Here is a 26,424-nt window from a genome sequence, read left to right as displayed (position 1 = left end):
TTATGAGCACAACCGAACATATCAGCAGTCATAAATATTTGTTCAGTTCTGTGTTACTCGGCATTTATTGAAGAGAGTCTTTGGGTACCTTGAGAAGCACCATTTAAGTGCAATGCATTACTATTATTATTATTATTATTATTAAAAGGTTTTTGATTGGAATGATATTGATTACAAGCAGACGTATATACGACTATCAGTAGGCTACTTCAAAGTATATATCACATAAAATTGACAATAGATGACCACTGCTTCAAGAAATGCTCTCAATCTGGACAAAAATGTCGCCATCTGACCTGGTTCATTGGAGGGAGATCTTTGATGGATTCCTGCCTTAGCTCCTTCTCCTTGGCCCACATCCTCAGGTAGTACCTGTAGTCCTCTAACGCACGCACACGCACAGTTCAAAGGTCAGCACCCCCTACGACAAGCCAGTCAAACGCAGGCTGAACGTTTACCTTTCTTCTCCTCGCCGCCGCCGCAGCCCGACTCGTGCTTGGCCTCCTCACCTGCGCAACAAAACAACGTCGTCTTCGTCGTCATCATCACTACCACAGTCGTCATCGTCACGATCAAACCTGATGTCAATTCCTGTGGACCCAACATGTCTGGAGTTGACAAGAAGGAAGCTTCTGGAGAAGAAAATTGGAAGCAGAGGGAAGTTGAATCAGAATCAGAATCAGAATCAGAATCCTCTTTATTTGCCAAGTATGTCCAAAAAGCACACAAGGAATTTGTCTCCGGTCGTCGGAGCCGCTCGAGTACGACGGACAGACGGTCGATTGACGGAGAACGCTTTGGAGACACAAAGACATTGACGGGAAAAAAAAACAGTCACTGAGCAGTAAAGGGTTAATAGTTGTCTGGTAATGCTGGTACATTATTTTTTTTTTTTTTGGACAATTGTGCAAAAAGATGCCGAGTCCTCTAGCACTTAGAGCAGTTCGAATGAAGAATATTGCAATGAGCATTGTGCAACAGTGCGCCGAGACTTCAAGGAGCGGATGCGGTTTAAAGTGACGAGTAGCGCGATCATCTGGGACAATGTCGATTGTGCAAATGTTGCAGATACTCCTCAGTCAGTGTGCAAATGGAGCGGATGCTACTCCGGCGTGAGTGGCCAGTATTGGTCAACAACAAATATGCAAATAGTGCAGCGTGGCGAGACAACTCCACCTCATTTGATTTGTATATTTGCAAGAAGAATTCTTCATGCAAACCACAAAGACACTCGTGAGTTGCCTCAACAGAGTGTGTGCGCGCGTCTGTGTGTACCTTTTGCTGTTGGATCTGTGAAGAGGTTTTGGGCCTCCAGAGCAGACTCCGCCTCCTCGGGACGTAGAGCTGACGATCAAACAATGAAAAGGGACATAGGGTATTTGGCGTGCGGCCATTTTGTCCTCACGACGGGTCGCCCGTCAGTTGACTTTGGTCAAACGCCCTGGAGCGGTCGCCAGGTCAGTGGCAGGCCCCATAAAGACAAACATTCTTGCCTGCGGACTCTTTGTTCATCTTCACTCAAGCTAACATGCTAACATGCTTTTAGCTCTCAGGGGGCAAGGGCACGCGCGCACGCACACGGCGACGATTTACCGGGCGGCAGGTGGAGCTTGTAGAGCATCTTCAGCTTGTCCGTCATGTCGCCGTGGTACATCCCACCTGCCGACAAACAGCGAGGCCAGCGGTCAGCGGGGCACGAAGACGTCAAGCGAGGCGTCGGCGGACTGCACCGGGGCGGCCGGCTACATGTGCGTGTACTACTTTTTACTACTTTTATTCTCATTGATGAGGGCGCGACCGCTATCCTTACACTGCATATGTTGGTACCGAGTGGATGGTATAAATTCGGTGTACAGAATTTGAGAAGACGACTAAATTCGCCGATGCTAAATGGTTAGCAATCGCAATTAGCAATAGCGCGCGAGCAATGACCATTTTCGGTCAAAAAACAGCTCACTCATTCATCATGTTATATGTACGTTACACATCTAACAGTGTCTTAAAATTCATTTACAGAGGGTCCTCTGTCGTTTTTCAGTGGCCCAACACTGCGTGCGTCTGCAATAAACGTCCGTGCGAAACCTGGATGGGGGCGCAAACATGGTTCCGGCGGGGCTTTGAGGCAGAACTTTTGCGTTGACCTACTTTTAAAGACCGCTTAACTGAGTTATTAGATCATTTTTTTCCCCCAGCCCTAATCACAACAAACTTAATTTGGAAAAAGAAAAGTAAAAAAAAAAGAAAAATGAAAACGAATGAAAAGTCCCACATTTTTCCACATTTTTTTGTTTCTAGGAGCATTTGGACTCGAACAAAAAGTGATACGAAGAAAAAGTCGAGCGAGGCGTTCGTTCGTGGACTCACTGAGTGCCGTGACGAACTCCTTGAAGTTGACCAGGCCGTCCCGGTTGCGGTCCAGCGTCCTGAAGAGCCGGCGGGCCAGGGTGGCCGTGTGTCCGGCGCAGCTCCAGGCGGTCAGGGCGCAGAAGAGCTGCGAGAACTGAACGGCGTCGATGCGGTACTGCTCCAAATACGGCAGGCTGGGGTCGTGGCGCTCCGCCGCCGAGCCGCCGGAGCCCCAGTAGCGGCTGCTCATGTGCTGGGCCTGAAACGAGCGGCGGGGGCGGGCGAGGTCAAGCCGACGTCGCGGCGTGCCCGCGATCGACGGCGCCCACCTTAAAGAGACAGTAGAGCTCCTCCAGCTCGTCGATGCCGAAGGCCGACTCCGTCATCATCGCTCTCACCTGCGCACGAAACGCGCCCGTCGACCTGTTAGCGTCGGTCTGTTAGCGTTAGCCCGTTAGCTCAAGACGTCGCTCACCACGCTTCGTTTGGCCGTGTCCTCCAGCGACTGGATGACCTTTAACCTCTGCTTGAACCTCATCTGCTCGATGACATCAGAGCGAAGGCTGCCGAACTTCTGCTCAGGGAAAGCAGCGGTTAGACCGAAACTAGTTTTGATTCCTCGATGGTGTTTTCTGTGGCGCGGAGGGCAGCAGCACACCCTGCAACCGGAGGGTCGCCGGTTCGTATCCCGACCCGAGCGCATGTCGTCCCCGTCGTGTTCCTGGGCGCGACGCTTAACCCGCATTGCATTGCCTACGAATGAATGCGGCTACACAAGTAGCTTACCGACGGCAGGTGTGATCGTGGAGGCAATGAATAATGTCAATCGATGAAATTGTAAAGCGTCTTGGAGTGCCGAGAATGCTAAATGAATGCGTGAGTATTTATTTTTTCTTGACACCAATATTCCAGGTCCGCCTATACCCCACTACACAAAAATACACTCTGATTATCTGAAGTTAATCAGATGCAAATATTGTCATGCTCTCGCGCTGCGACAGAGCGGAATCATGAAACAGTTTGGTTTGGGGTCATTGATCCCAAAAAGGGGGGCGATATGGTGGAATAAACTAAAGTGAACCACCCATCCCTTTTCTCCACTGCTTATCCTCACTAGGGTCGCGGGTATGCTGGAGCCAATCCCAGCTAAAATGTGGGCGGGGAGGGGAGGCCGGATTTGAACCCGCAACCTCAGAACTGTGAGACAGACGCGCTAACCGGTTGTTCACCATGCCCTAAAGTGAACCGAGAGAGAGCAAACAAAAACATGTTTACTCAGTGAGCTTCCTTTTAAAGGAATCTCCTTTCGTTGTTTTGATTGCCTACAAATGGCCGTCGAGATGTCCCGTTTTTCTTCGGCCTTATTGCGGGCCATTTCCCGCCATATTTTGTCACGCACGACAAAACTTCTTGTCGAGTCACATAATCCACATTCAAATGTAAAGTCCAGCCTACACGTTTGAGCTTTAAAGAGGCCCTACTTTACGTTTGAGTAAACAGTTGTGTATCATTCCGATTCTTTATATGCCACGGTGTCGCCAAATAATGCTTCATATTGGTCGTCATCATCAGCACGGTCTGACCTCGTAGGAGGACTTGACGAGGTCGAAGACGTCGATCTCGGGCGGCGGCTCGTCTCCGCCGGTGAGGAGGGCGTGCGGGTGGGGGACGGGCGGCGTCGCTATCTGCTTGTTCACCACGTTGTCCAGGTACCTACACGCACGTGCGCACGCATCACGACCGGCGGCCAGCGGGTGGCGCTACACTGTGAGCGCGCGATAACGAGGGCTACCTTCCCAGGACGGTCATGGCTTCGCCCTCGTCGCTGCAGGCCAACAAGGCGTCCATGTTGTTGTGCAGCACCGCCAGCGCCACCTGCGGGCGGCGCGAGGCGCGTGCGTGAGCGCTACGCGAAGGGTAAAAGGCGGCGGCGGGTCGGCGTACCTGGAAGATGACTTTGATGCCCTCGTAGAAGAAGCAGTCGACCAGGAGCACGGCGCTGTCGAAGGGCATGACGGACAGGAAGAGGGTGAGGAACCAGGACAGGCTGATGGTGGAGATCACGCCCAGTTCCTGCATGTGCTCGTACAACAGGGGCAGGAAAGCCCGCGTCAGGTCTTCGAACACACCCTGGTCCACCAGAGCGCCTGCAAACAAACGGCAGTCAGCAGCAACAGCGCCCCGCGACGGTCCCGTCCATCACCGGGCCGGGATTAAAAGTAGCGCTATGAAAGAATGAGTTGCAATCCGGATTCGCTCGCAAATCCCCGTGAAAAAAATCTATCTTGAATCTGAATTTTCCCCTTACAATCCGAACGAGTCAAAGAATAAAATACTTCTTACTTTATTCGGCCAAGCGCTCCAATGCTGCCCACCGCAGCCGCCATTTTGATTTAGTGCGGATGGCTTCTGCGCATGTACATCTTTTTTAAAAAAATGGAGAAGAAAAATCGCTCGCCGCTGAAGGAAGCTTGCGTTTAGCCTAGCTCTCCGATGAGCTACACAGATATCACGGAAGCGGAAAAGGAGCCATCGCTGGAGAAGGCGATCGCGGAATGTGAGAAAGATGAGCCGCGGCGGCGTGAAGCTATAGCGGCTAGTTAGCCAGCAGGCTAATCAAGTAGAAAAGCTAGCATGCACGCGTGTAGTTAGCCACATCACGTGTGTTTTTGTGGCTAAACCGTTAGCGACATTTAGCCAGTCCTCGTCACTGGGAACTAAGCCGATTAGCTTTAATGCTGTGGGTCCAATTAAAAGAACATCGTCATTAATCAGGAGTCGGGCTGAACCATTTGGGGAAATACTCTCACCGGGATCTTGTTTGATGAGAAGGGACGCATAGAGTTCGATCAATCTGTGTGTTCTAACGCAGAGCTATAGCTTCGTACTCTGGTGTGGTGCTGGAAATTCGGCGTATGAATTGTTTTTTTTTTTTTTTGACGAGACAGGACTCAAGGACGCGACTAATTTGGTCGCATATGCGCCCTAATTTCTGAATCGTGCAAACGATTCAGAAACAAACAGAGGGTGCGTGCGTACAGGCGCCCTGTCATTGGAGGAATAAAAAACATTTCCGCAACTTGAAAGCAGACACACGATGGATTTCTTCATTTCTTCTCTGAACCAATCAGAGATAGTGAAGAGCGGGACCCTCCGTCCTATTTGCCGTGCGCGTCTATGTGCGTGGGTGAGTTTTCTGACGGCGAGCCGGTAGCTGCAATTACAGAAAGTTGGGCGGCACAAATGGAATTAGTTCCAAAGCCTTAACGCCGCCGCGACGATGCGGGATTTCTTCTTCAGATTGGAACAAAAAACGCGGTGGGACATTTCCCGTTTCCTGTCATCTTGCAATGATGGAAGTCTGTGACAGCGTATACGGCGCACATACAGTGCTGTGGAAAAAGTATTGCGCCACTTCTCAACCTCTTCGATTTTTACATAGTTCCCCACAAATATAACCCAAGTGTACTCGTTCGCTGTTTTTAAATGGCGATTTCATTTATTGAGGAAAAAAACTATTCAAAGTTATCAGGCCCTGTGTGAAAAAGTAATGGCCCCCGAAACCTGAGAACTGGTTGGGCCAACCTCGGGAGCAACAACTGAAATCAAGCGTTTTCTAGAACTGCCAATGAGTCTTTCACATCTCTGTGGAGATAGTTGGGCCCAGAATTGTTTGAATTCAGCCAAAATGGAGTGTTTTCGAGCATGAACGGCCTTTTGAAGGTCATGGCACTGCATTTCAATCGGATTCGAGTCTGGACTTTCACTAGGCCACTCCAAAACCATTTTGTTTTTTAAGCCATTCAGAAGTTGACTTTCTGGTGTGTTTTGGATTGTTATCCTGCTGTAGAACCCAAGTGCGCTTCAGCTTGAGGTCACAAACTGATGGTTGAACCTTCTCCTTCAGGATTTTAGGTTAAAGAGCAGAATTTATGGTTACATTAAGCACAGCAAGTTGTCCAGGTCCTGAAGGAGCAAAGCAGGCCAGGACCATCCCACTACCACCACGTTTGACTGGTGGCGTGCATGTTCTTTCTCTGAAATGCTGTGCTACATTTACGCCAGATGTAACGAGACACACACTTTCCAAAAAGCTCAACTTCCACCTCGCAGTCCATATAACCCTCTCCCAAAAGACTTGGGAATCATTCAAGTTGTTTTTTGTGCAAAAGCAAGCCGAGCCTTTATGTTCTTTTTGGTCAGCAGCGGTTTTGGTCTTGGAACCATTTTTGCCCAGTCTCTTCCTTATTGTTGTGTCATGAACACTGACCTTAACTGAGGCAAGCGAGGCCTGCAGTTCTTTAGAGGTTTTCTTGAGTTCCTTTGTGGCCTCCTGGATTACTCATTGCTGTTCTCTCGGGGTAATTCTGTAGGCCAGCCACACCTGGGAAGGTTCAGCACTCTTCCATGTTTTCTCCATGTGAGGATAATGGCTCTCCCCCCGTGGTTCGCTGGAATCCGAACGCTTTCGAAATGGCTTTTTTAACCCTTTCCAGACAGATTGTCCTTTACTACATTTCTCGACTGTTCTGGAATTTCTTTGGATCGTGGTCATTTTGTTTGCTTTTTTTTTTTTTTTTTTTAGATCTCTTGTCCAACTTAATTTTGTCGAGACGCATTCTGTTTACAGTAAGTGATTTCTTGATTGAACAGGTCTGGAGGTAATCAGGCCTGGGTGTGATCAGTGAAAATTCACCAAAAGTTGTGATTAGCCACAATGAATTCCTGATTTAACGAGAGGGGGAATTACTTTTTCCACACAGGGCCAGGAAACTTTGAATATTTTTCCCCCCTGAATAAATTCAATTCCCTAAGTGACTATATTTGCCGTGGGCCCCCATATGACTCGGGTTGTTCAATTGGTATGAGGTGACACTGACATATTGGGAGTAAAGTGATACTGTTGTTTTGGTAAATCATACTTCTGTATTGGGAGAATAGAAAGAAAGCCTATGAAACGACACCTGCGATATTGGTACGTTGGTCGGTATACACGGCAAGCGGTCTGCGAAAGCGCTGCGGTGTTTTGCGGCGTACCCACGACCCTGGTGTTGTAGTAGTCCGGCAGCATGCGTTCGCACAGCGCCACCAGCAGCCAGAAGGCCTCCTCCTCAGTGCAGTACAGCAGCAGCACCGACGTCACGATGTTCATGGCCTGAAGGGGGCGCCGAGCGTGCTCAGTCACGACGCCGGCGCAGGCGGAGGCGGGGGGGAACCCACCTGGCAGTATCCGATGCCCGGGTTCCTGTGGGCGTAGGCGGTGAGGACGCGGCGCAGGGCGGCGATGCCCGTCTCGTTCTGGAAGGCTCGGTGCTCGGGCATGGAGCGGTGGAGGTCCCGCTCGATCTCCTCCGTCGCCAAAGAGCTCAGACCCGCGGCCTGATCCACCAGGTCGCCGTAGTAACCCGAGTGCATCGACATCTGGTTCTGCGCTCCTACGGACGCGCGCGACGGACCCCGCGAGGCGGAAGACGACGGGTGGGAACGAGATGAGCCAAAGGAGAAACGGGACATAGATGAAGGAGGAGGAGAAGAGTAGAAGTGGAGGGAGGAGGAGAAGAAAAGGAAGAAGTACAACGAATAGAGGGAACAGAGGCTAGGAAAGGTATGAGAAGGAAAGTCGTAGAAGAAGAGGAATAAAAAGTGGAAGAACTGCTGGAAGAGGAAGAAGTGGTGGTAAAGGAGGAAGAGGAGAAGAAGAGGACGAGCTACCTGAGAAGAGCAGCCAGAGTTCTCCTCTGAGGCTCTCGGGAATGCCGCCGAGGACCAGTTCTCTGGTTCTGGAAGTCCTGTACATGCAGACTCCTCGGCCAAACTCCGAGAAGTGGATGTTCCACGCCTCCTCCTTCATCTTCTCCTTCATCTGAAACAAACCACAGGCCAACGTCCGCCACCTTCCACCAAACAGCGCAACAAAACCAAGGCAAATCCAATCTCCACATTTGGTTCACTTCTCCAAAAAGCACATTTCCACACCTTCTCAACAACTTTATTTCTTTGACACCGTTTTTGAAGCTAGAATTAAGAATTTGAATTCAATTGTCCTTTTCGTCAAAACACAGTTGAAATGAGCCGTCAAACTACGAAGCTGGCTTTTCTCACGCAGTTGTACAAAATAGCGGTTGAGCAAAATATTTGCGCTTCTGAAGCACATACCTCGGGTCAAAACATGGCGGCTTACCATCAGAGGATGTCCCAGCATCGTTTTTAAAATGCCGTTTTATATCAGTTACTGCCATATTGCCCGAAATAGTTGTAATAATGCGAATGTTAATAGACCTTGTGTGTGTTTATCCCCCCCCTTTCCATATTGTTGTTGTGTCCTAACTATGCTTTTATTCTGTTGCACCAGGAGTGAAAGTGGCATCCAGAAATATGACCTCTGTCGTTTTCACTATTAGCGGCTCACGTGACAAGCGATGGTCACGGCCGTTCTTTTGAGTGCACTGCATCATTCGAATGAGCTCTTTAAAAAGATTCGTTCACCGAATCGTTCAGTTCTTTTTCACAAAATCACGCAATTCGGTTAATGATCCATCTCTGAGGTTCACGTTCACTCAACACGTTCACCGAAGGACTGTGCGTTGTTGTTGTCATGTATTGTCAAGTAGGAAAGACCGGGAGAATAACAAAATAATTTTTTTTTAAAAACTCAGCTAAATGATCGCCAACCTTCCTACTTCTCTCTCCCGGCTTCGGTTGCGACTCGTGAACATGCGCGCAGCGAGCTCAGCTAGCGAACATCGTTCCGCGTCCCCTGACGTCCAGCTCGGCTCTCGTCGGCCGGCGTGACTTTTGCATTCCACCGCAGTGGACAGCGTCGCTGACACCGGCCACCTTACTGTTATTGTCATCCGATTAGTGGAAAGCGTCTTTGAGTGTCTTGAAAAGCGCTATATAAGTTGAATGTATTATTATTATTATTATGAAATAAAAAGCTTTAATAATCACATTAGAGACACAGAGGGAATGATATGTATGTGTACGTATATACATTTATTATTGACTTACATTCATTTTAAACGTGTGCTTGTTTTCATGTGCTTGACTGACTCAACATTAGCTGACAGCTTGAAGAAATGGCTGCTAGTGAAAGCGATCCCCGCGAGGACGTCAGGACTTGCGGTTAAAACCACTCTTGAGTACGTTCCCTGCGTAGTACGTCGTTCCTTGCGCAAACGAATCACCCATCGTACAAGTACATCATAAACGAAGAAGTTCAACGGACGAATCACTTTTCAGTTCTTCAGTACAGCAGTACGCCAGTTCACCTAAGTCCCTCCCCTGAACGAATCACTCTTCAGTACACTGAACAAATCACTCACTTCACTTAAGTCCCTCCCTCTCCTGCACGGCGCCGCCTGACGCTGGCTGTTCATCGGTCATTCGCCGAAGTGAGTGACAACGCCGGCGAATCGCAAATCACGTGGCAGTACGTTTAATGAAGTCCCGCCCCCGCCTGCACGGTGGCTGCTCATTGGTCATTCGCCGAAGACGCAGAAGCGAGCGACAGAAAGCTCCAGCGGTTCCGTTTCCGCTCCCGGCCGACTCGCTCGCCTCACGGCGGCGGGCAAGCTAAAAGAACTTATCATTTCATAAAGTGATTCAGTTCAGTTCGTTCACTACAAAGATTCGTTCTTCTGAACGAAACGTTCACGAACGAAAAAACACTAGACGTGACATCGTGCACGAGGGAGGGCAAAACCTCCATAAAGCTGCAATGTCAAAACTAAACACGAGGGTGCGTCACAGTATTAAACACATTATGAAACAGTAAGAAAGACAACGTGCACGTGGGAGGTGAAAAGTTTTTTCTTAAGCCCATCCATCCACCCATCCATTTTCTACCGCTTATCCGAGGTCGCGGGGGCAGTAGCTTTAGACCGAGCTTCTGTACGCTCAATTTTCACCACTCACCCGAGAATCGTGTCATCCTGGCGCGTGCGCATTGATATAAAATATCAAATATTGGGTATTTGGGATATTTTCAGATGAGCAAGTGGGCATAATTAGAGACGTGCAAATAAAAGTTGCTGACGATTGTTTGCAGTTTTGTGACACTAAGCGACAAAGCTTTTTCACATTAAGCACGGACTGTGCCGACGCAGCATAAAAATAACTAAATAAATACAAATACAAATACAAATTATGTCGGCGCATGAACTCAAGAGCGGAATATTTCTTTGAAAAAAGGCGGACGATACTTCATGTTTTGAGCACAGCAAATGGATGGTTTTCCTGATTCGGGGGTTCGGGTTTCGGAGGTATGCATTATGCTGGAGAAACGACGGCAATAAACCCGAACGGACCAACGGCCCATCCCGAAAGGGAACTAAAGCGAGACGAGATTTCATTGTTGGTCAGTCGTCAGACTCACAGCTTTGGGTCCCAGGTCCTCCGGAGCGTCCTTGCGGTAAAGCTGCAGAAGACCTCGTGTGGCCGTCGGCACGTCGGGGTGGTAATGGCGCTCCCCGGGCACGGCAGAGGAGGATGCCTGCCGGCGGCGGGACACAGTGACAACATTGACCGAGAGCTTCTGGTGACATCCCGATCGAATGTTGACAACGCCGGATTCCTCTCCGTACGTCGGCCGGCACGCGGGAAGCGGCTGCCGAGCACGTTTGCGGTTGGCCCGACGATTCCCGTTTTATTCCATCAGAGAAGGAGCGAGTAAGACACGACTATCTTCCTGGGCTCAGCCTGGCTCAACGACGCCCGTGTCGTTGGTTTCCCGCTAAATGTTTCCGAACACGCGCCGGTTCCAAATTTAGGAGTACTCGCTCGGCAGCCGCAGATGTCCGGCTTCCCCGCCTGCCGAATGACCTTCCCGGACGGCTTTGTCGCTTGGGAAGCTAAAGAAGTGCTTGCCGCCACCCGCGACATTAGCACAACCAGCGGCCACGCAATAAACCATCGCGAAACAGCACGGTACGCGGCAGCAAACCAAACAACGACGTGCACTAGCGATAACCAACATTGGAAAAAAATGACATTGCAATTTTCTTTAAACCTGCGATATATATTGCCATGATACAAAAAACACGGGATAAGATACACGGAACGTGGAAAAACTATGCTCAGTAGAGCACAAAAGTATGGATGTTGTATGTCAATTGTATGAAGTCTACCTGGATTGAAATGCACGGTTGTATACCTGTGAATATTTTCATTCATCCAGGTTATTTTATTCTTAGGGATTGAATCTTCGTCATCTTTTAAGACAAAACTAACAGTCCAGTTGCAATCAACTCAATGCCCAATGCCAGACATGAAGTTCAAATCATTTCTTTTCATGCCCAGTTATTAGCACAGTCATAACCCTATTCATTTGTTTGTAATCAATCTGTTATATGACACCTACGCTTTAGCATGTGCGTTAGTATTTCAATATTTGAGCAAAACACTCTTGTTGCGGCTCCCCCCAAGTGTAATCTGTTGCGACATGCGTTCATTCTTCACATTACGGAGAGCGATACAGTAAAGGCAGGCCTGTAATAGTTTGCCGTGTCTTCATGAATTGTTACCCTACAAAAATAAGTATACAACCCACAGGGCTGCTCCGTGCGTGTCGTTTGATGGCTTCTCATTTACCGTAACATTGGTGCGAATCTCATTAGCATGTCCAACCAGGTCCCTCCGCTGGTCACCTAAAAATATTACAGTGGATTACACCAACATTGCGCAGGACGGAAATAACCGAAGATGGGAATGCGCCAGATTCAAAACGCAGACGACACATTCGGAGTTATATTTATCGATTGAACTGCTGCACAGCCGCTGTATAAAATCACGTCAAAATGCCGGTTACGGCTTGTGTGGTTCACGTATTTTAAAAAGCATCTGATTTCGACATTGTCGCAATACCCTATAGTGCATGTAATAGAGTTGTCGCTGCAACTATCTTCTCGTTGTCCTCTCAACTTGAAATTCCCGGGACACTTAGCTTGCCCAGCAGGTCTACTCGCCGTTTATGGGACAATACTTCCTCTGGTAAGGAAAGGAGGTGAGCCATCAAATGGGATTGCCACCGTAATATCAAAGATAACAATTACCATTGGGTAGAGTGCGGGAGGCTTAACCCGAGACTTCTTGGCACCACGTGAACCCGCAGGGATGCGTGATTAGGATTCCCACGTGGTTTCCAGGCAGGACACGCCCCGCTCCGACATGATTGGCTCCTGCGTCGCGGGGACGACAGGCTACGCAGATGTAACGAGATGACCTTCCCGAACGTGTATCACATTTGAACGAAATAAAAACAAAGACATTTGTTAAGGTTAGGTTTAGGGCTAGGGTTCCGGCTTGAGGTTAGGATTCGGGTGGGACAGGGTTTAGCGGGAAACGTTAGCGTAGTTCTTTTCCCGTCTGGAAGCAGTTGGGCGGACGTGTTCTACATGGATACAGCAGCCAATCTTAGTGCAGTGGCGCATGCCCTGGAGCCAGTAATATTGGAGCAGGGCGTGTCCTGCCGAGAAACTACGGGGGAATTCTAATAGTACCGCAGGGATACGATTAATTTAATTTATGGACAAGACAGCCACCTTGTGGACAGAAGCGACACCAACTATAGGTAAGAGGAGGCGCCCCGCCATTTGAACCCACCCAGCGAACCAATCAAGCCTCGGGTTGCTCTTTGAAAGTGCGCCTACAGATCTGAGACTTGAGAAGCTTGTGACGGAGAATTTCCGGCAGGCTTTTTGTTATTCTGACTCTGAAAACAGCTGTTATGACACATGTGCCTCTCAATAACCCGAAATAGCCCAAAAGCCCCTGTCGGCAAGTATTCCTTTGTTCCTGCTCGACGGGAGCACCGTTCCTCCGAAAGAAAGGAGTTACATCCGGTGACTCGACTTCTCTGAATAACTACCGACCTAGAAGCATTCTTCCGGCCATTTCCAAAATTGCAGAAAAACGGGTGTCAGAGCAGATTGTCCGTGACTTAAACAGCAGCTCCCCCTCTCTCCACGCCATGCAGTTGGGTTTCAGATCCAAGCATTCCACTGAAATGGCTACACGCCTCTTCATTGACAAAATACAATCTTCTCAGTTGTAGGGGCGGTGTTCTCGGATTTCGATACAGTAAATCACGCTGCTCTTCTTAGCGAGCTCTCAAAATTGAACTTCTCTCGCAAAGCTGTGAGCCGGATGGAATCATATCTGCGGGATCGAACACAATCTGTATCAGTTAACAACTGCAGATCAGAGTCTCTTAGGCTAACCTCTGGAGTCCCTCAGGGATCAATATGAGACCCCCTTTTATTTCGTCTTTATATCAACGATTTGCCCACTGTTTGTTCTGAAGCAGAGTGCGTAATGTATGCAGACGACACGGTTTTCTTTGTTCATGGTCGCTCCAAAGATATTGTTGCTGCTAAACTCACTAATACAATGTCCTGTGTCACATCTTGGTTGCAGGAGTGCCGTCTCCAGCTAAACGTTTCTAAGACTGTAGGCATGTAGTTCACTAAAACAAAGAGTATCACCTGACCCCGACATACTTGTTAATGGAGAAAAAAATGCAAATTGTCAGCCAATACAAATATCTTGCGTTAACAATAGATTCACAGCTTTCCTTTAAAGCTCATATTGACAAATTGTGTAAAAATATCAAATTAAACCTCGCAAATTTCCGTGCAAAACGAAATGTCAACTGTTTTTTTTTTTTGTTATGATCAAATGATTTGTGGTTTTATTCTCTCTTAACAGGACATGTACGAGGGCAGCAGAACAGCGGTGAGGTGCGCTGTAGGTGTGACAGAAGAATTTAAGGTGGACGTGGGACTGCATCAGGGATCGGCCCTGAGCCCCTTCCTTTTTGCAGTGGTGATGGATAGGCTGACAGATGAGGTTAGACCGGAATCCCCGTGGACCGTGATGTTTGCAGATGACATTGTGATCTGCAGTGAAAGCAGGGAGCAGCTGGCGGAACAGTTAGAAAGATGGAGGCGTGCACTGGAAAGGAGAGGAATGAAGATTAGCCGAAGTAAAACAGAACATATGAGCATGAATGAGAGGGCTGGTGGGGGAAGAATGAGGCTACAGGGAGAAGCGATAGCGAGGGTGGAGGACTTGAAATACTTGGGGTCAACCGTCCAGAGCAATGGTGAGTGTGGTCAGGAAGTGAAGAAACGGGTCCAAGCAGGTTGGAACGGGTGGAGGAAGGTGTCAGGTGTGTTATGTGACAAAAGAGTCTCTGCTAGGATGAAGGGCAAAGTTTGGAAAACAGTGGTGAGGCCGGCCATGATGGACGGATGAGAGACAGTGGCACTGAAGAGACGACAGGAAGCAGAGCTGGAGGTGGCGGAAATGAAGATGTTGAGGTTCGCTCTTGGAGTGACCAGGTTGGATCAAATTAGAAATGAGCTCATCAGAGGGACGGCCGAGGTTCGATGTTTTGGAGACAAAGTTAGAGAGCGCAGACTTCAATGGTTTGGACACGTCCAGAGGAGAAATAGTGAGTATATTGGTAGCAGGATGATGAGGATGGAGCTGCCAGGCAAGAGAGCTCGAGGAAGACCAAAGAGAAAGTTGATGGATGTCGTGAGGGAAGACATGATGGCAGTTGGTGTTGGAGAGGAGGATGCAGGAGATAGGCTGACGTGGAAAAGGATGACGCGCTGTGGCGACCCCTAACGGGACGAGCCCGAAGGAAAAGAAGAAGAAGAAGAAGAATAGTATAGTAAGTCTTTGATTATGTATCCTGTATGATATTGTCTTGTAGATGTATTTGACTGCTTTTTGACATCATGGCCAGAGGACTACAGATGAAAACTCGCCTTCTGGCTAATTCGGGCATTTTTAACCATGTGGACTTCATCTGTTTTAAGAAATCGCATTGTCCCCTTTCAAATAAACTGATTAATAATAATACACATACACCCGGAAATCCACCACACTTGTAAAAGAGTTGTAGCGGTATGAAGGGAAATGTTCACATATCTAATTTGGCTCTCCCAGATCTTATGGAAGGCTTACCAGGGCCGCCAGAGGAGCGCCGTCCCCCCACGCGCTGTCAGGCGTCCGCTGCAGGAAGTCAGAGATGCGCTGCACCAGGAACTCTCGATCTTTGAGGTTGGCAAACAGGAAGTTCATTTTGTTCTTGGTGCTGATGGACACGGGACACGGCAGAACGCCGCTGCTGTCCGCCTTCTCCACGACGGACACCTGGCAGGCCGAGCGTCATTTATCAGCATTCTGCGTATCCCGGCAATTTCCCTCATTGAAATGTAATTCATGCATTCCGGCCCCCATAAACTACCGCCGTTTTTTCTTACTTGTGAGAATGTAAAGAAACAAACTGGTTTCCAAAAGTGGAGTTACTGTATGCACTGTAGTATTCATCTTGACGTTGCCTTTAAGGGGCGCGGCCTAGCGAGCAACATCAAGAAGCGGCAGTCGGGCCGGCCGGTTACCACGCGTCTGCGCCAAGCTCCTTGAAAGTCTTCTCATTTTGGATTTGTGCGTTTGACCGCTCGTCCCGTTCAATAAACTGCGACTCTGGCCCACACGACCTTTCACTTCACTCGTATGGCAGCGTACAGCGGAACCTCCCTCCATCCATCCATTTTCTTCCGCTTATCCGAGGTCGGGTCGCGGGGGCAGTAGCTTTAGCAGGGACGCCCAGACTTCCCTCTCCCCAGCCACTTCATCCAGCTCTTCCGGGGGGATCCCGAGGCGTTGCGCCAGGGATCTCCTCCCGGTGGGACGTGCCCGGAACACCTCACCGGGATGACCGGGCTTCTCGCCCTATCTCTAAGGGAGAGCCCGGACACCCTGCGGAGGAAACTCATTTCGGCCGCTCGTATCCGGGATCTCGTTCTTTGGATCACGACCCGCAGCTCGTGACCAAAGGTGAGGGGAGGAACGTAGATCGACCGGTAAATCGAGAGCTTCGCCTTTCGGCTCAGCTCCTTCTTTACCACAACGGACCGATACGAAGTCCGCATCGCTGCAGACGCCGCACCGATCCGCCTGTCGATCTCCCGTTCCGTTCTTCCCTCACTCGTGAACAAGACCCCGAGATACTTGAACTCCTCTCATTTGGGGCAGGATCTCATTCCCGACCCCGGGAGGGCACGCCACCCTTTTCCGACTGAGGACCACGGTCTCAGATTCGGAGGTGCCGATTTTGATCCCGGCCGCTTCACACTCGACTGCGAACCGCTCCGGTGAGAGTTGGAGATCAGAGCTTGATGAAGCCAACAGAACCACATTGTCTGCAAAAAGCAGAGATAAAATACTGAGGCCACCAAACCGGACCCCCTCTCCGCCTCAGCTGCGCCTCGAGATTCTGTTCATAAAAGTCACGAACAGAATCGGCGACACCGGTCGTACAAGGACCGAACAGCCCGTATCAGTGGGTTGGGTAGCCCATACCTAAATTCGGTACCCAAAACACATGTAGAGTGGTTGAGCGAACTCCCATGCACCCTCGAGGACCCTACAGCTCACATTGCACCCGATCCCTATGGCCCTAACCCACAGGTGGCGAGCCCACGGGAAGGGGGACCCGCGTTACCCTTTCGGCCCGGGCCCCACGTGCGCAGGGCCTGCCGCCAGGCGCTCGCCTTCGAGCCCCACCTCCGGAGGGGCCCCCGTTGATCCGCGTCCGGGGGAGGGAAAACGAGACCCGATATTTTTCATCATCATAAGGGGTCTTTGAGCCGTACCTTGTCTGGTCCCGCACCTAGGACCTGTTTGCCATGGGTGACCCTGGCAGCGGCGTAAAGCCTTAGGCAAGCTTAGGTCCCGGGATCATTGGGACACACAAAGCCCTCCACCACGATAAGGTGACAGCGGAACCTCCATTTAACGGACATCAGAAGCAACGGATTGGCGTCGTGAGCCCGTGCCAGATGTAACGTTTGGATAAACTAACATTTTTTTAACCATTTTCAAGCTTTTTTATATTTATTTAAAGCAATGTTGGACTGTATGGTTGTATTTAGGCCATGGAAAAAAAGTGCTTCAATAAAGCGGACAAACGGCTGTAACGGACGACCTCCCCCCATTAGTCCGTTAAATCGAGGTTCCGCTTTATACAGTAACTCAAATTTTGGCTCACAACGCAAAGCAAAAAAATATTGGCCCAGCGACGGATCGTGACTGGAAAAAAGTCGAGACATTCGTAAATCAAGGTAAGACCTGTTTCATTGAGTTTTTAAATGGCAAATAGGAAAGCAGTAATTGGTATTTGGACATGTCACTGTTTTTATTTGTTCAAAATCAAATCATCCGCAAGCGATTCCTGTTCAAGGGGAATGTCACGGGATCAAAGTTTGCGCAAAGACGCGCGTCTGACCTCTCTGAGCGGGATGATGAGCTGGCAGAGGTCGTCTTCTCGGCTCCGGAAGCAGATGTAGTTGTTGGAGATGAAGAGCTGGCCCGCCACGTGCATCTTGGCGAACGGCGTCCACAGCGTGCAGTCCGTGTGCCCGTCCAGACGCTCGTCCTGCGTCAGGCGGAAGGTGCTCCGGTAACGCTCGTTCTTGGCCCGCGCGTCCAGATCCCTGCCCGCACCGCAACACGCACACGCACACGCACACGCAGTTTTGGTGGACTGGGAGTAAAGTATCAAGACATGCAGGTATACTGATAGGGATATTGGGGTGTTCGTATAAAGTCGAGCTGGCGTTAGGGATGGACCGAATGGAAAATTCTTGGCCAAAACACAAAATGAGGAAACCGAGACCAAAAGCTGAAAGAAAGTATCAAATTATTATATGTAATACTGTGTGTGTGCGCTTGTATGTGTATATATATATATATATATATATATTTTTTTTTTAAACTTGCCCTAATGTATATGTTCGTTGTACACAAAAGTCAGTGCTACCGGGATTTTGATAAGTGATAGCTCGATACTTGTGTATATATTTATATAAAGAAGCGGCCGAAACAGGATGTTGTTATGACGCAAGCGAAACCGTGGCCAGCGCGCGGTCATGTACACTAGATTCCACCGGACATGAAGATTGTTAGAATGGAAGAAAAAAATACAATCAAACTTTGAAAAAATTGAACAGTCGCTCAACCTCGCTGCTTTCCGCTGTTCGGGTACTATGGGGAATGCTTGTCGCGCGCCATTTTGCGCCATCCCAGCGACAGCTAAAAGCGGAGATTGGGTAACCTTTAAGAGCAAAACAGCAAGCAATTGAATATTTGTCTCGAGAGAAAATACTGTAATACCCGACAATGCTAGACAGCCACACAGGGACAGGCACCGGAAATGAATTAGTACGTCGCACTAGTTCGCTAGGTCACTTGAGCAAAAGTACATCAAGAAAATATTTATAGGCTTTGTTTGTCCCCCAATGGGGAAATTCGAATGGTTTCAGCAACCATAGTGGAAAAAGGAAATGGAAAAATAGTAGACTTCCGATCGGCCGATAATTATCATTACACGCCGATCGGCCTACGTGTCATAATTAGACGATCTGATCAACGATGTCATCGATCGGCTCCGCAAAAGACATTTACTCCGCGTCGCTGTATGAATCCAAAAGCTAGTTTCGTTTTAGCCTCGTCACGTCTTGTGGCGTAGTACTGCAACTATCTTGACGGTTTGTTTGCAATGTTGTCAGTGGAAAAAACACGGCAGAGAACACGTACATTATTTGCAGTCTTCGTAAGCATGTCGTGGGGAACGTCATCTAAATGCTTCAACACAGCAAATTGGATCAGGCACCTGAATTGCGTACACAAGGAGGAGCGTGCCGTGCCGTGTTCAAGGAAAGGAAAAGCCAAACGGACGCAAACTTTGAGCAACGCCCGTCCGCATAGCCGCCGTTAGCGTAAGAATGTCATTAACAGTATTTGTTAAAGTAATTTCATTGCAATAACATAATTTCATTGCAGCAAGTATACAATATATACAATCTATATATACAATCAATGAACAAGTCATGTAAATGGACACATCGCTCCATGTTGTGATCGGATCGGTGATCCGTTATCGTTTTTTTAAACTTGCTGATCGGTCCCAAAAATCCTGATCGTGTAAAGCCTAAAAAATAGAACGCAACAAGACATATGGCTGCAAATGCGTCCGCCATGACAAGGTTGATGCAAAAAAAATATTGAAGCCAGAATTTAGGAACAATTATGATTATAGAGTAATGATTATGTTCTGCAATTGAACGGTATGTAGAATTATTTCGATCCTATTACATAATATACCGCAATAACTGTCTTGCGGTAATCTTGTTGACAATTTCTTTTCAATAATGGAAATTCAGACAAATTGTTCCGCAAGTGCAATTTCTATCGGTCGGCAGCTCTGCGGCCACGCATGCAATTTGACAAATAATTGGCGTCGTCGTTTCTTCCGCTGTTTCGGATTCCGGCCGCGGGGTCCTCGTTTTCGGTTTCGGTCAAGAATTTTCATTTCGGCGCATCACTAGTTCATACGAAATTATGGATACTCAGATATTGGCATAAAGTGATACTGGGATACAGTTAGTATAAAGTGATACTTCTGTACTGTAACGGTAGAAAGAAATACTGCGACATGGGTGAATACCCGGATGTACTGGTGTGCGCCGATAAATTCATGTGTTGGTTTAAAGTCATACCGGTATACTAGTGAGTATACAGTGGACGCCCGCCATTCGCGGGGGATAGCGACCAGGCCCGACTGAAAATAGCGGAAATCGGTGAATAATTGAAGCCAATTAGAATTGCCACAAATAAATAAATAAATAAAGATCCAACTTAATCGCTCGCCCCCTCCAAAAAAAATTGCATGAGCGGGAGATGAGGAGAAAATAAGCGGGGGTTTCTGCAACTAACGGAGACGAGGTTCCCGAAACAAATGTGTGAACGGGTGAATCGGCCAACGCCAAACCGCGAACGTTGAATGCGGTCCGAGGGACAGAAAGTAAAAGTGAAGCGACACAAATCCAGCGCTCATCAAACGTAGCGGCAAGAAAGCGAGACTTCCCGGACCTCTTGAGGACGGAGACTTTCTTGAGGGTCTTGCGGGGTTTGGGCAGCGAGCGGTCAGCGGCGAAGGCCTGGTTGTCCAGCAGCTGGCGCATGGCCATGTTGGCTAGCTGCTCCATCAACTTGAAGGTGTCGTTGATGTTGAGGAACATGGAGAAGAAGTGCTCGCCCGTCCGAGTTGTCACGCGAACGCTCTCCGGAAACAGCAGGGTGGCGTTCTTCTCCAGCTGGGTCACTTCCGTCCACTGCACCACCAGAGTCACTGAGCAGAAACACATGGGAAATCTTGAGGACTTTCAGGATCACACACAACACAGGACTTCCTGACACCAACAGAAGAAGCTCCGAGTACGAGCAGAGGAAGTTCTTCGTACCAAAAGAAGAACCCAAAGCAGAGTAGCATCATTACAAACTCTTAGTACCAACAAAAGAACTACTTGGTAACTGCTGCGCGATATGGAAAAAAATCACTAACGATGTGGACCATTTTGTATCGCGATATTGTACGTTTTCCGCTATGTTACCTAAACAAAAAATTATGACTTTAAAAAAAATGAATGAATGGGAAAAAATAAAAAATAAAAGAAGAAGAATACAAGAATCCTCCTGTCTTTAAGCTGGCATTTAGCAAATACGGTCGAAATTATTCTGGTAATCGTATTTGACCTAAAACAGGAAAGGTTTAGTCTGTTAGAAATGTGTCTTTTCATATCAGGGATGTAAAATTCTGCTCACAAGTGGAACAACTTGACAAAAGTGCCAGCTGTCCCTGAGACACACACTTCCTGGTGCGAGCGCGGGTGTCGTGCGATTGGCTGTCGTACACTTCCTGGTATGAACGCGGGAGTCGTGCGATTGGCTGTCGTACACTTCCTGTTGCAAGTGCAGGTGCCGTGTGATTGGCTGTCATACCTTCCTTCCCCAGCAGGAAGGAGTAGAAGCAGAGGTGATTGACGGACAAGTAGAGCCAACCCTGACGCGGCACGCGACCTTTCCAGCAGCTGCACGAGTAATAGTTGACCAGCTTTTCCTCTTCGGGCATCCCGAACAGTTTCCGCATCTTCAGCTCGGCTTCCTGGAACTTTTCGCAGTCCTCCTCGTGCTCCTCACCCTTCCTCGCCCGGTTCTCCTCCGCAATCATGCCCTGCGGAAGGTGACAAACTGGAAGTTGGCGGCCAATCTCAAGGCACCCCAAACCTGAAAAGTAGGGCTGGGCAATTACGGAAATAATTATTTATCACAATTATTTTGATTGAGATTGAAATCACCATCACCAAACACGATTATTCATTGATTTAAAAACTTTGTATTTATTCAACTACCCAAAAACTCATCTTTAAATATAACTGAAAAGAACAGCTAGAAAATAAATGAGTAACAAGTAAAATATATGAAAATGATCTAAATTAAAAAAATAAATATCGCTATGCCTAAAAAGAAACCACTGTTTTCAGTCACGAACGACTGTGTTGTCTCGATATATATTTGTTGTTTAAAAATTCTCTCCTTATCCTCCATTTCGCAAATAGAAATCATTTTGGTAATCTAATTGACCGAGAACAGGAACAGTTGAGTCTGATTTCATGTCACAGTCAGGGAAAAAAAGCTACGCGACACTTGACGCGCACGCGGCACTAAGTGTCGCCGCGCGCAGAATGCCGCCGAGGTCATCCCTTGTGATTGGTCCATCTTAGTCGCATGCAGTGATGACGTACTCAGCTTTCCCCTTGTTTCCCCTTTAAAATACAAAACATGGAACAGATTGAGGAGAAGCTGTGTGAGGAGGTGCGCAATTATGCGCATCTTTACGACGCGAGCACTAAAAATTACAAAGATGCGCATGTCGGTGAAGTCGGTGAAATTTCCGCGGCGGTAGATTCAGAGGTGTCGGAGTCCCGGCGAAGGCGGAAACGACTCCCGGAATTGTCCATAAAATGCCGCGGACACTCCACCCTGCGGTGTCCTCGCCATACCGGCCGTAGCGACACCCCCGACTTGGAGGAGAACTGCAGCACGTCTTCAAAGTAGCGCACGTGGGTTGCGCTCGGGTATAAAGGCAAACTGCGCGCGGGGTTGCCGCAGTGACGTCAGCATGGAATAAAGAAGCCTTGAATGACGATTTCTCAAACCATGTGCCTTGTATTTAAATGGAAAATTCTTTTTGTTTTACACTTTTACACACACTTCAAGAGGGGTGTCAATGAACATCTTTCAGCATCTCAGGGAGGGCAGAAGAACACGTGTCACACGCTTGCTGCGTGCAACCGAGGGTGTGTTAAGGGTACTTTTACAACGCAGGAACTTGCAAACACAAGCCACGCCGCGGCACATGAATCACTTGTCTTCCATTCGAACGTTTTTATGACCTTCAGAAGCCAGAATTAAAATCACCATTCAATTCGGATTCATCGCCCAGCCCTCGTGAAAAGTGTGACAAATGCAAAGCGCCGTACAGAAATCTTGCCCCTGACGAAGGTGGCGACGTCGTGGTCGTTGTCGAAGACGGAGACGGTCTGCAATAGGTTGGCCTCCAGCCAATCCCAGTGCTCCGTGATCTCCTTACGCGAGGAACCTGCAAGACGCGACCGAGGGTCAAACGCCGGTTCCGGTCCGGTCCGGTCCGGTCCGCTCGGACGGGCGGGACTCACCGCAGGCCACGTTCCAGAAGATCTGCGAGTCGGCCGTCTGGAGGAGGATCCGGTAGGGGGCCACCCTGGCGCTGGAGTCCAGAACCACGTCCAGAGTCCCCACCAGCAGACCTGCACGCAACAACCGCTTGGTACCCACACAACAAAAGCTGCTGATGTTGGTGCCAGCAAAAAAGGTTCTTGGTACCAAAAGACATTTTTTTTAGTACAAACATGGCGGCACGGTGGACGACTGGTTAGAGCGTCAGCCTCACAGTTCTGAGGACCCGGGTTCCATCCCCGGCCCCGCCTGTGTGGAGTTTGCGTGTTCTCCCCCGTGCCTGCGTGGGTTTTCTGCGGGCACTCCGGTTTCCTCCCACATCCCAAAAACATGCATTCATTGGAGACTCTAAATAGCCCGTAGGTGTGATGTGAGTGCGAATGGTTGTTTGTGCCCTGCGATTGGCTGGCGACCGGTTCAGGTCCTGCCCGATGATAGGTGGGATAGGCTCCGGCACGCCCGCGACCCTCGTGAGGAGAAGCGGCTCAGAAAACGGATGGATGGATGTTCAGCAATATCTGAATTTTCACATTCATACTTTATGTAGTTATTTTCATTTTATTAGACGTTCATGCTCTGATTGAAATTAGTGAGTGCGAATGGTTGTCTGTTTGTATGTGCCCTGCGATTGGCCGGCAACCGGTTGAGGGCGTACCCCGCCTCCTGCCCGATGACAGCCGGGATGGGCTCCGGCACGCCCGCGACCCGCGTGAGGAGAAGCGGCTCAGAAAATGGATGGATGGATAGTACAAACATAAAAGTTCTTGCCACAGACATAAGAACCTCTTGGTAAAAAGATAGGAAGTTGTTAGTAGCAACATAAAAAAAACTTTTGTTTAAGAGCTTCTAATGTGGGTAGAAAGAGGTTCTTCTGCTGGTACCAACATAAGCGGTTTTTGGTTCTTCCGACATGACCAACAAGAACTTATTATGTTGGTACCTACCAGCAGAAGAAGCTCTTGCGACCAAAATAAGAACCTCTGGGTACTGACAAAGTTTTTAGTACCAACTTAATCGTGTAAGTTCTTGTCACCAATGTAAGAAACTCTCGGGAACAAAATGAGAATTTGTGAGTACCAACATGGGTTCTTTGGGTTGCAGGTTTTATCTACCCATCCATCCATTTTCCATAAGGCGCTTCTCCTCCCGACGGGTCGCGGGCGTGCTGGAGCCTACCCCAGCTGACTTTGGGCGAGAGGCGGGAACACCCTGAACCGGGCGCCAGCCAATCACAGGGCACATACAAACAAACACACATTCACATCTATGGAAGATTTAGTCTTCAATCCAACTCGTACGCATGTTTTTGGGATGTGGGAGGAAACCGGAGAACAAGGGGAAAAGCCACGCGGGCACGGGGAGAACATGCAAACGCCACACAGGAGAGGCCGGATTTGAACCCGCAACCTCAGAACTGTGAGGCAGAGGTGCCAACCAGTTGTCGACCGTTCCACCCATTTTTTGTCTCTGAAAAGTGAGCAAATACAAATAAAATTGCTTTGATTGATTGATACCGGGCGGCACGGTGGACGACTGGTTAGAGCGTCAGCCTCACAGTTCTGAGGACCCGGGTTCAATCCCCGGCCCCGACTGTGTGGAGTTTGCGTGTTCTCCCCGTGCCTGCGTGGCTTTTCTCCGGGCACTCCGGTTTCCTCCCACATCCCAAAAACATGCATTAATTGGAGACTCTAAATTGCCCGTAGGCACGACTGTGAGTGCGAATGGTTGTTTGTGTCTATGTGCCCTGCGATTGGCCGGCAACCGGTTCAGGGTGTACCCCGCCTCCTGCCCGATGACAGCTGGGATAGGCACCGGCACGTCCGCGACCCGTCAGGAGGAGAAGCGGCTCAGAAAATGGATGGATGGATGATAGATATTGAGAGGTTCTTCTGAAGCTCGGTCCCAAGATAATAAGGCTACCCGTGTAAGAACTTCTTGCAACAAGACCAACAAGAACTTCTTATGTTGGTACCAGCAGAAGAACCTCTTGGTGCCAACTTAGTAAGTTTTTAGTAGCAGCATAATAGTGTAAGTTCTTGCCACCAAAATAAGAACCTCTTGATACCAAGATAAGAACGTGTGAGACATTCTTACGATGGTACCAAAAGATTTCCCTGCTTGTAGCAACGCCATATGAAGTTCTTCGGTACCAGCAGAAGAACCGCTCCGTATTTTGCTTTTGGTAGCAAGACGACTATCACGCGCGTCATTTTCTTTGCTTGACTCGTTTACTCAACAAACAAACAAACAAGCAAGCAAGCAAGCAGTCGCTTACAAAGTCCACGTTGACTACACTCGATGAACGGAAGTGGACGCACGACTTGTTTTACTTTGGCTTTTGTAATCGAAAAAAGAAGAAGAAGAAGAAGAAGAAGAAGACGGACCGGAGAGCCCCCCTCCGCGGCCGTGTCCCCGCCGCCGTTGCAGGATGAAGAACGGGTTGGCCCGCTCGGACAGCCAGAGCGGGCCGGCCAGCAGAACCTCCTCCGGGTGGATCCACATGCTCCTCCTCAACGGTTCTGTCGGTTCGACTCGCAAGTTCCGCACGTCAGGAAGAGCTGAGGAAGGCCCGCGACGGCGGCGACGATGCTGTTTTGCTTGCGCGTGTGTTTTTTCACCCAGTCTGCTGACATCACATCACTTCCGGGTCTGACGCGCGGACAGGACACGCCCTCTACGGCTACGTCATCGGCCTTTATACCAAGCGAAATGTATGTAGGATGTAGTAGGCCGACCGGTTAGAGGGTCTGCCTCACAGTTCTGAGGACCCGGGTTCAATCCCGCCCCCGCCTGTGTGGAGTTTGCATGTTCTCCCCGTGCCTGCGTGGCTTTTCACCGGGCACTCCGGTTTCCTCCCACATCCCAAAAACATGCGTGAATTGGAATGGTTGTTTGTTCAGAATCAGAATCAGAATCATCTTTATTTGCCAAGTATGTCCAAAACACACAAGGAATTTGTCTCCGGTCGTTGGAGCCGCTCTAGTACGACAGACGGTCAATTTACAGAACACTTTGGAGACATAAAGACATTGACAAAAAACAATTGTGCAAAAAGATGCAGAGTCCTCGAGCACTTAGAGCAGTTCGAACGACTAATATTGCAATAGTCCGGTGCAATGACCGTTGTGCAAAGGGCGCTGAGACTTCAAGGAGTGTATGCGGTTTCAAGTGACGAGTAGTGCGATCATCTGGGACAATGTCGGTTGTGCAAATGTTACAGATACTCCTCGATGCGTGTGCAAATGGAGCAGATGCTACTCTGGCACGAGTGGCCAGTAATATGCAAATAGTGCAGCGTGGCGAGACAACTACAGTGAGTGCACGAGTCATACATCATTGGCCCCACACAAATGTGACAACCAACTCAAGTCAAAAAATTGCCAGCTTGTCGTCATGGAATTATAGGTTAGGTGTTTAGGAAGGTGATCGCAAGAGGGAAGAAGCTGT

At 48.9% G+C, this 26,424-nt stretch overlaps 1 protein-coding gene across 2 annotated transcripts in view; it reads right to left on the bottom strand.

The window, feature by feature from the left end:
- LOC133407384 (TBC1 domain family member 9B) overlaps positions 1-25,625 on the bottom strand; it is a 30,046-nt gene extending 4,421 nt beyond the window's left edge. Inside the window, exons 1-22 of one of the 2 annotated variants that reach the window (XM_061685205.1) lie at positions 25,362-25,625; positions 22,938-23,048; positions 22,743-22,861; positions 21,202-21,433; positions 20,293-20,551; positions 17,648-17,855; positions 15,322-15,510; positions 10,724-10,840; positions 8,059-8,209; positions 7,567-7,781; positions 7,384-7,501; positions 4,291-4,493; positions 4,139-4,221; positions 3,930-4,059; positions 2,822-2,920; positions 2,676-2,744; positions 2,365-2,605; positions 1,594-1,659; positions 1,276-1,344; positions 579-632; positions 459-509; positions 297-382 (exon numbers count right to left, since the gene is read on the bottom strand). In XM_061685205.1, the coding sequence (XP_061541189.1) occupies positions 297-382; positions 459-509; positions 579-632; positions 1,276-1,344; positions 1,594-1,659; positions 2,365-2,605; positions 2,676-2,744; positions 2,822-2,920; positions 3,930-4,059; positions 4,139-4,221; positions 4,291-4,493; positions 7,384-7,501; positions 7,567-7,781; positions 8,059-8,209; positions 10,724-10,840; positions 15,322-15,510; positions 17,648-17,855; positions 20,293-20,551; positions 21,202-21,433; positions 22,743-22,861; positions 22,938-23,048; positions 25,362-25,479 (2,988 nt within the window). In that variant the 5' untranslated portion in view covers positions 25,480-25,625. Of the gene's footprint in view, positions 1-296; positions 383-458; positions 510-578; positions 633-1,275; positions 1,345-1,593; positions 1,660-2,364; positions 2,606-2,675; positions 2,745-2,821; positions 2,921-3,929; positions 4,060-4,138; positions 4,222-4,290; positions 4,494-7,383; positions 7,502-7,566; positions 7,782-8,058; positions 8,210-10,723; positions 10,841-15,321; positions 15,511-17,647; positions 17,856-20,292; positions 20,552-21,201; positions 21,434-22,680; positions 22,862-22,937; positions 23,049-25,361 lie in introns of those variants that run through there. The other variant, XM_061685206.1, reaches the window with a different exon arrangement.
- Positions 25,626-26,424: the final 799 nt, after the last annotated feature.

Source organism: Phycodurus eques, chromosome 9 (genome assembly GCF_024500275.1).
Source record: "Phycodurus eques isolate BA_2022a chromosome 9, UOR_Pequ_1.1, whole genome shotgun sequence".
Classification (NCBI taxonomy): domain Eukaryota; kingdom Metazoa; phylum Chordata; class Actinopteri; order Syngnathiformes; family Syngnathidae; genus Phycodurus; species Phycodurus eques.
The sequence above is the reverse complement of the archived record's forward strand: the minus strand, read 5'-3'. Positions and strand labels throughout refer to the sequence as shown.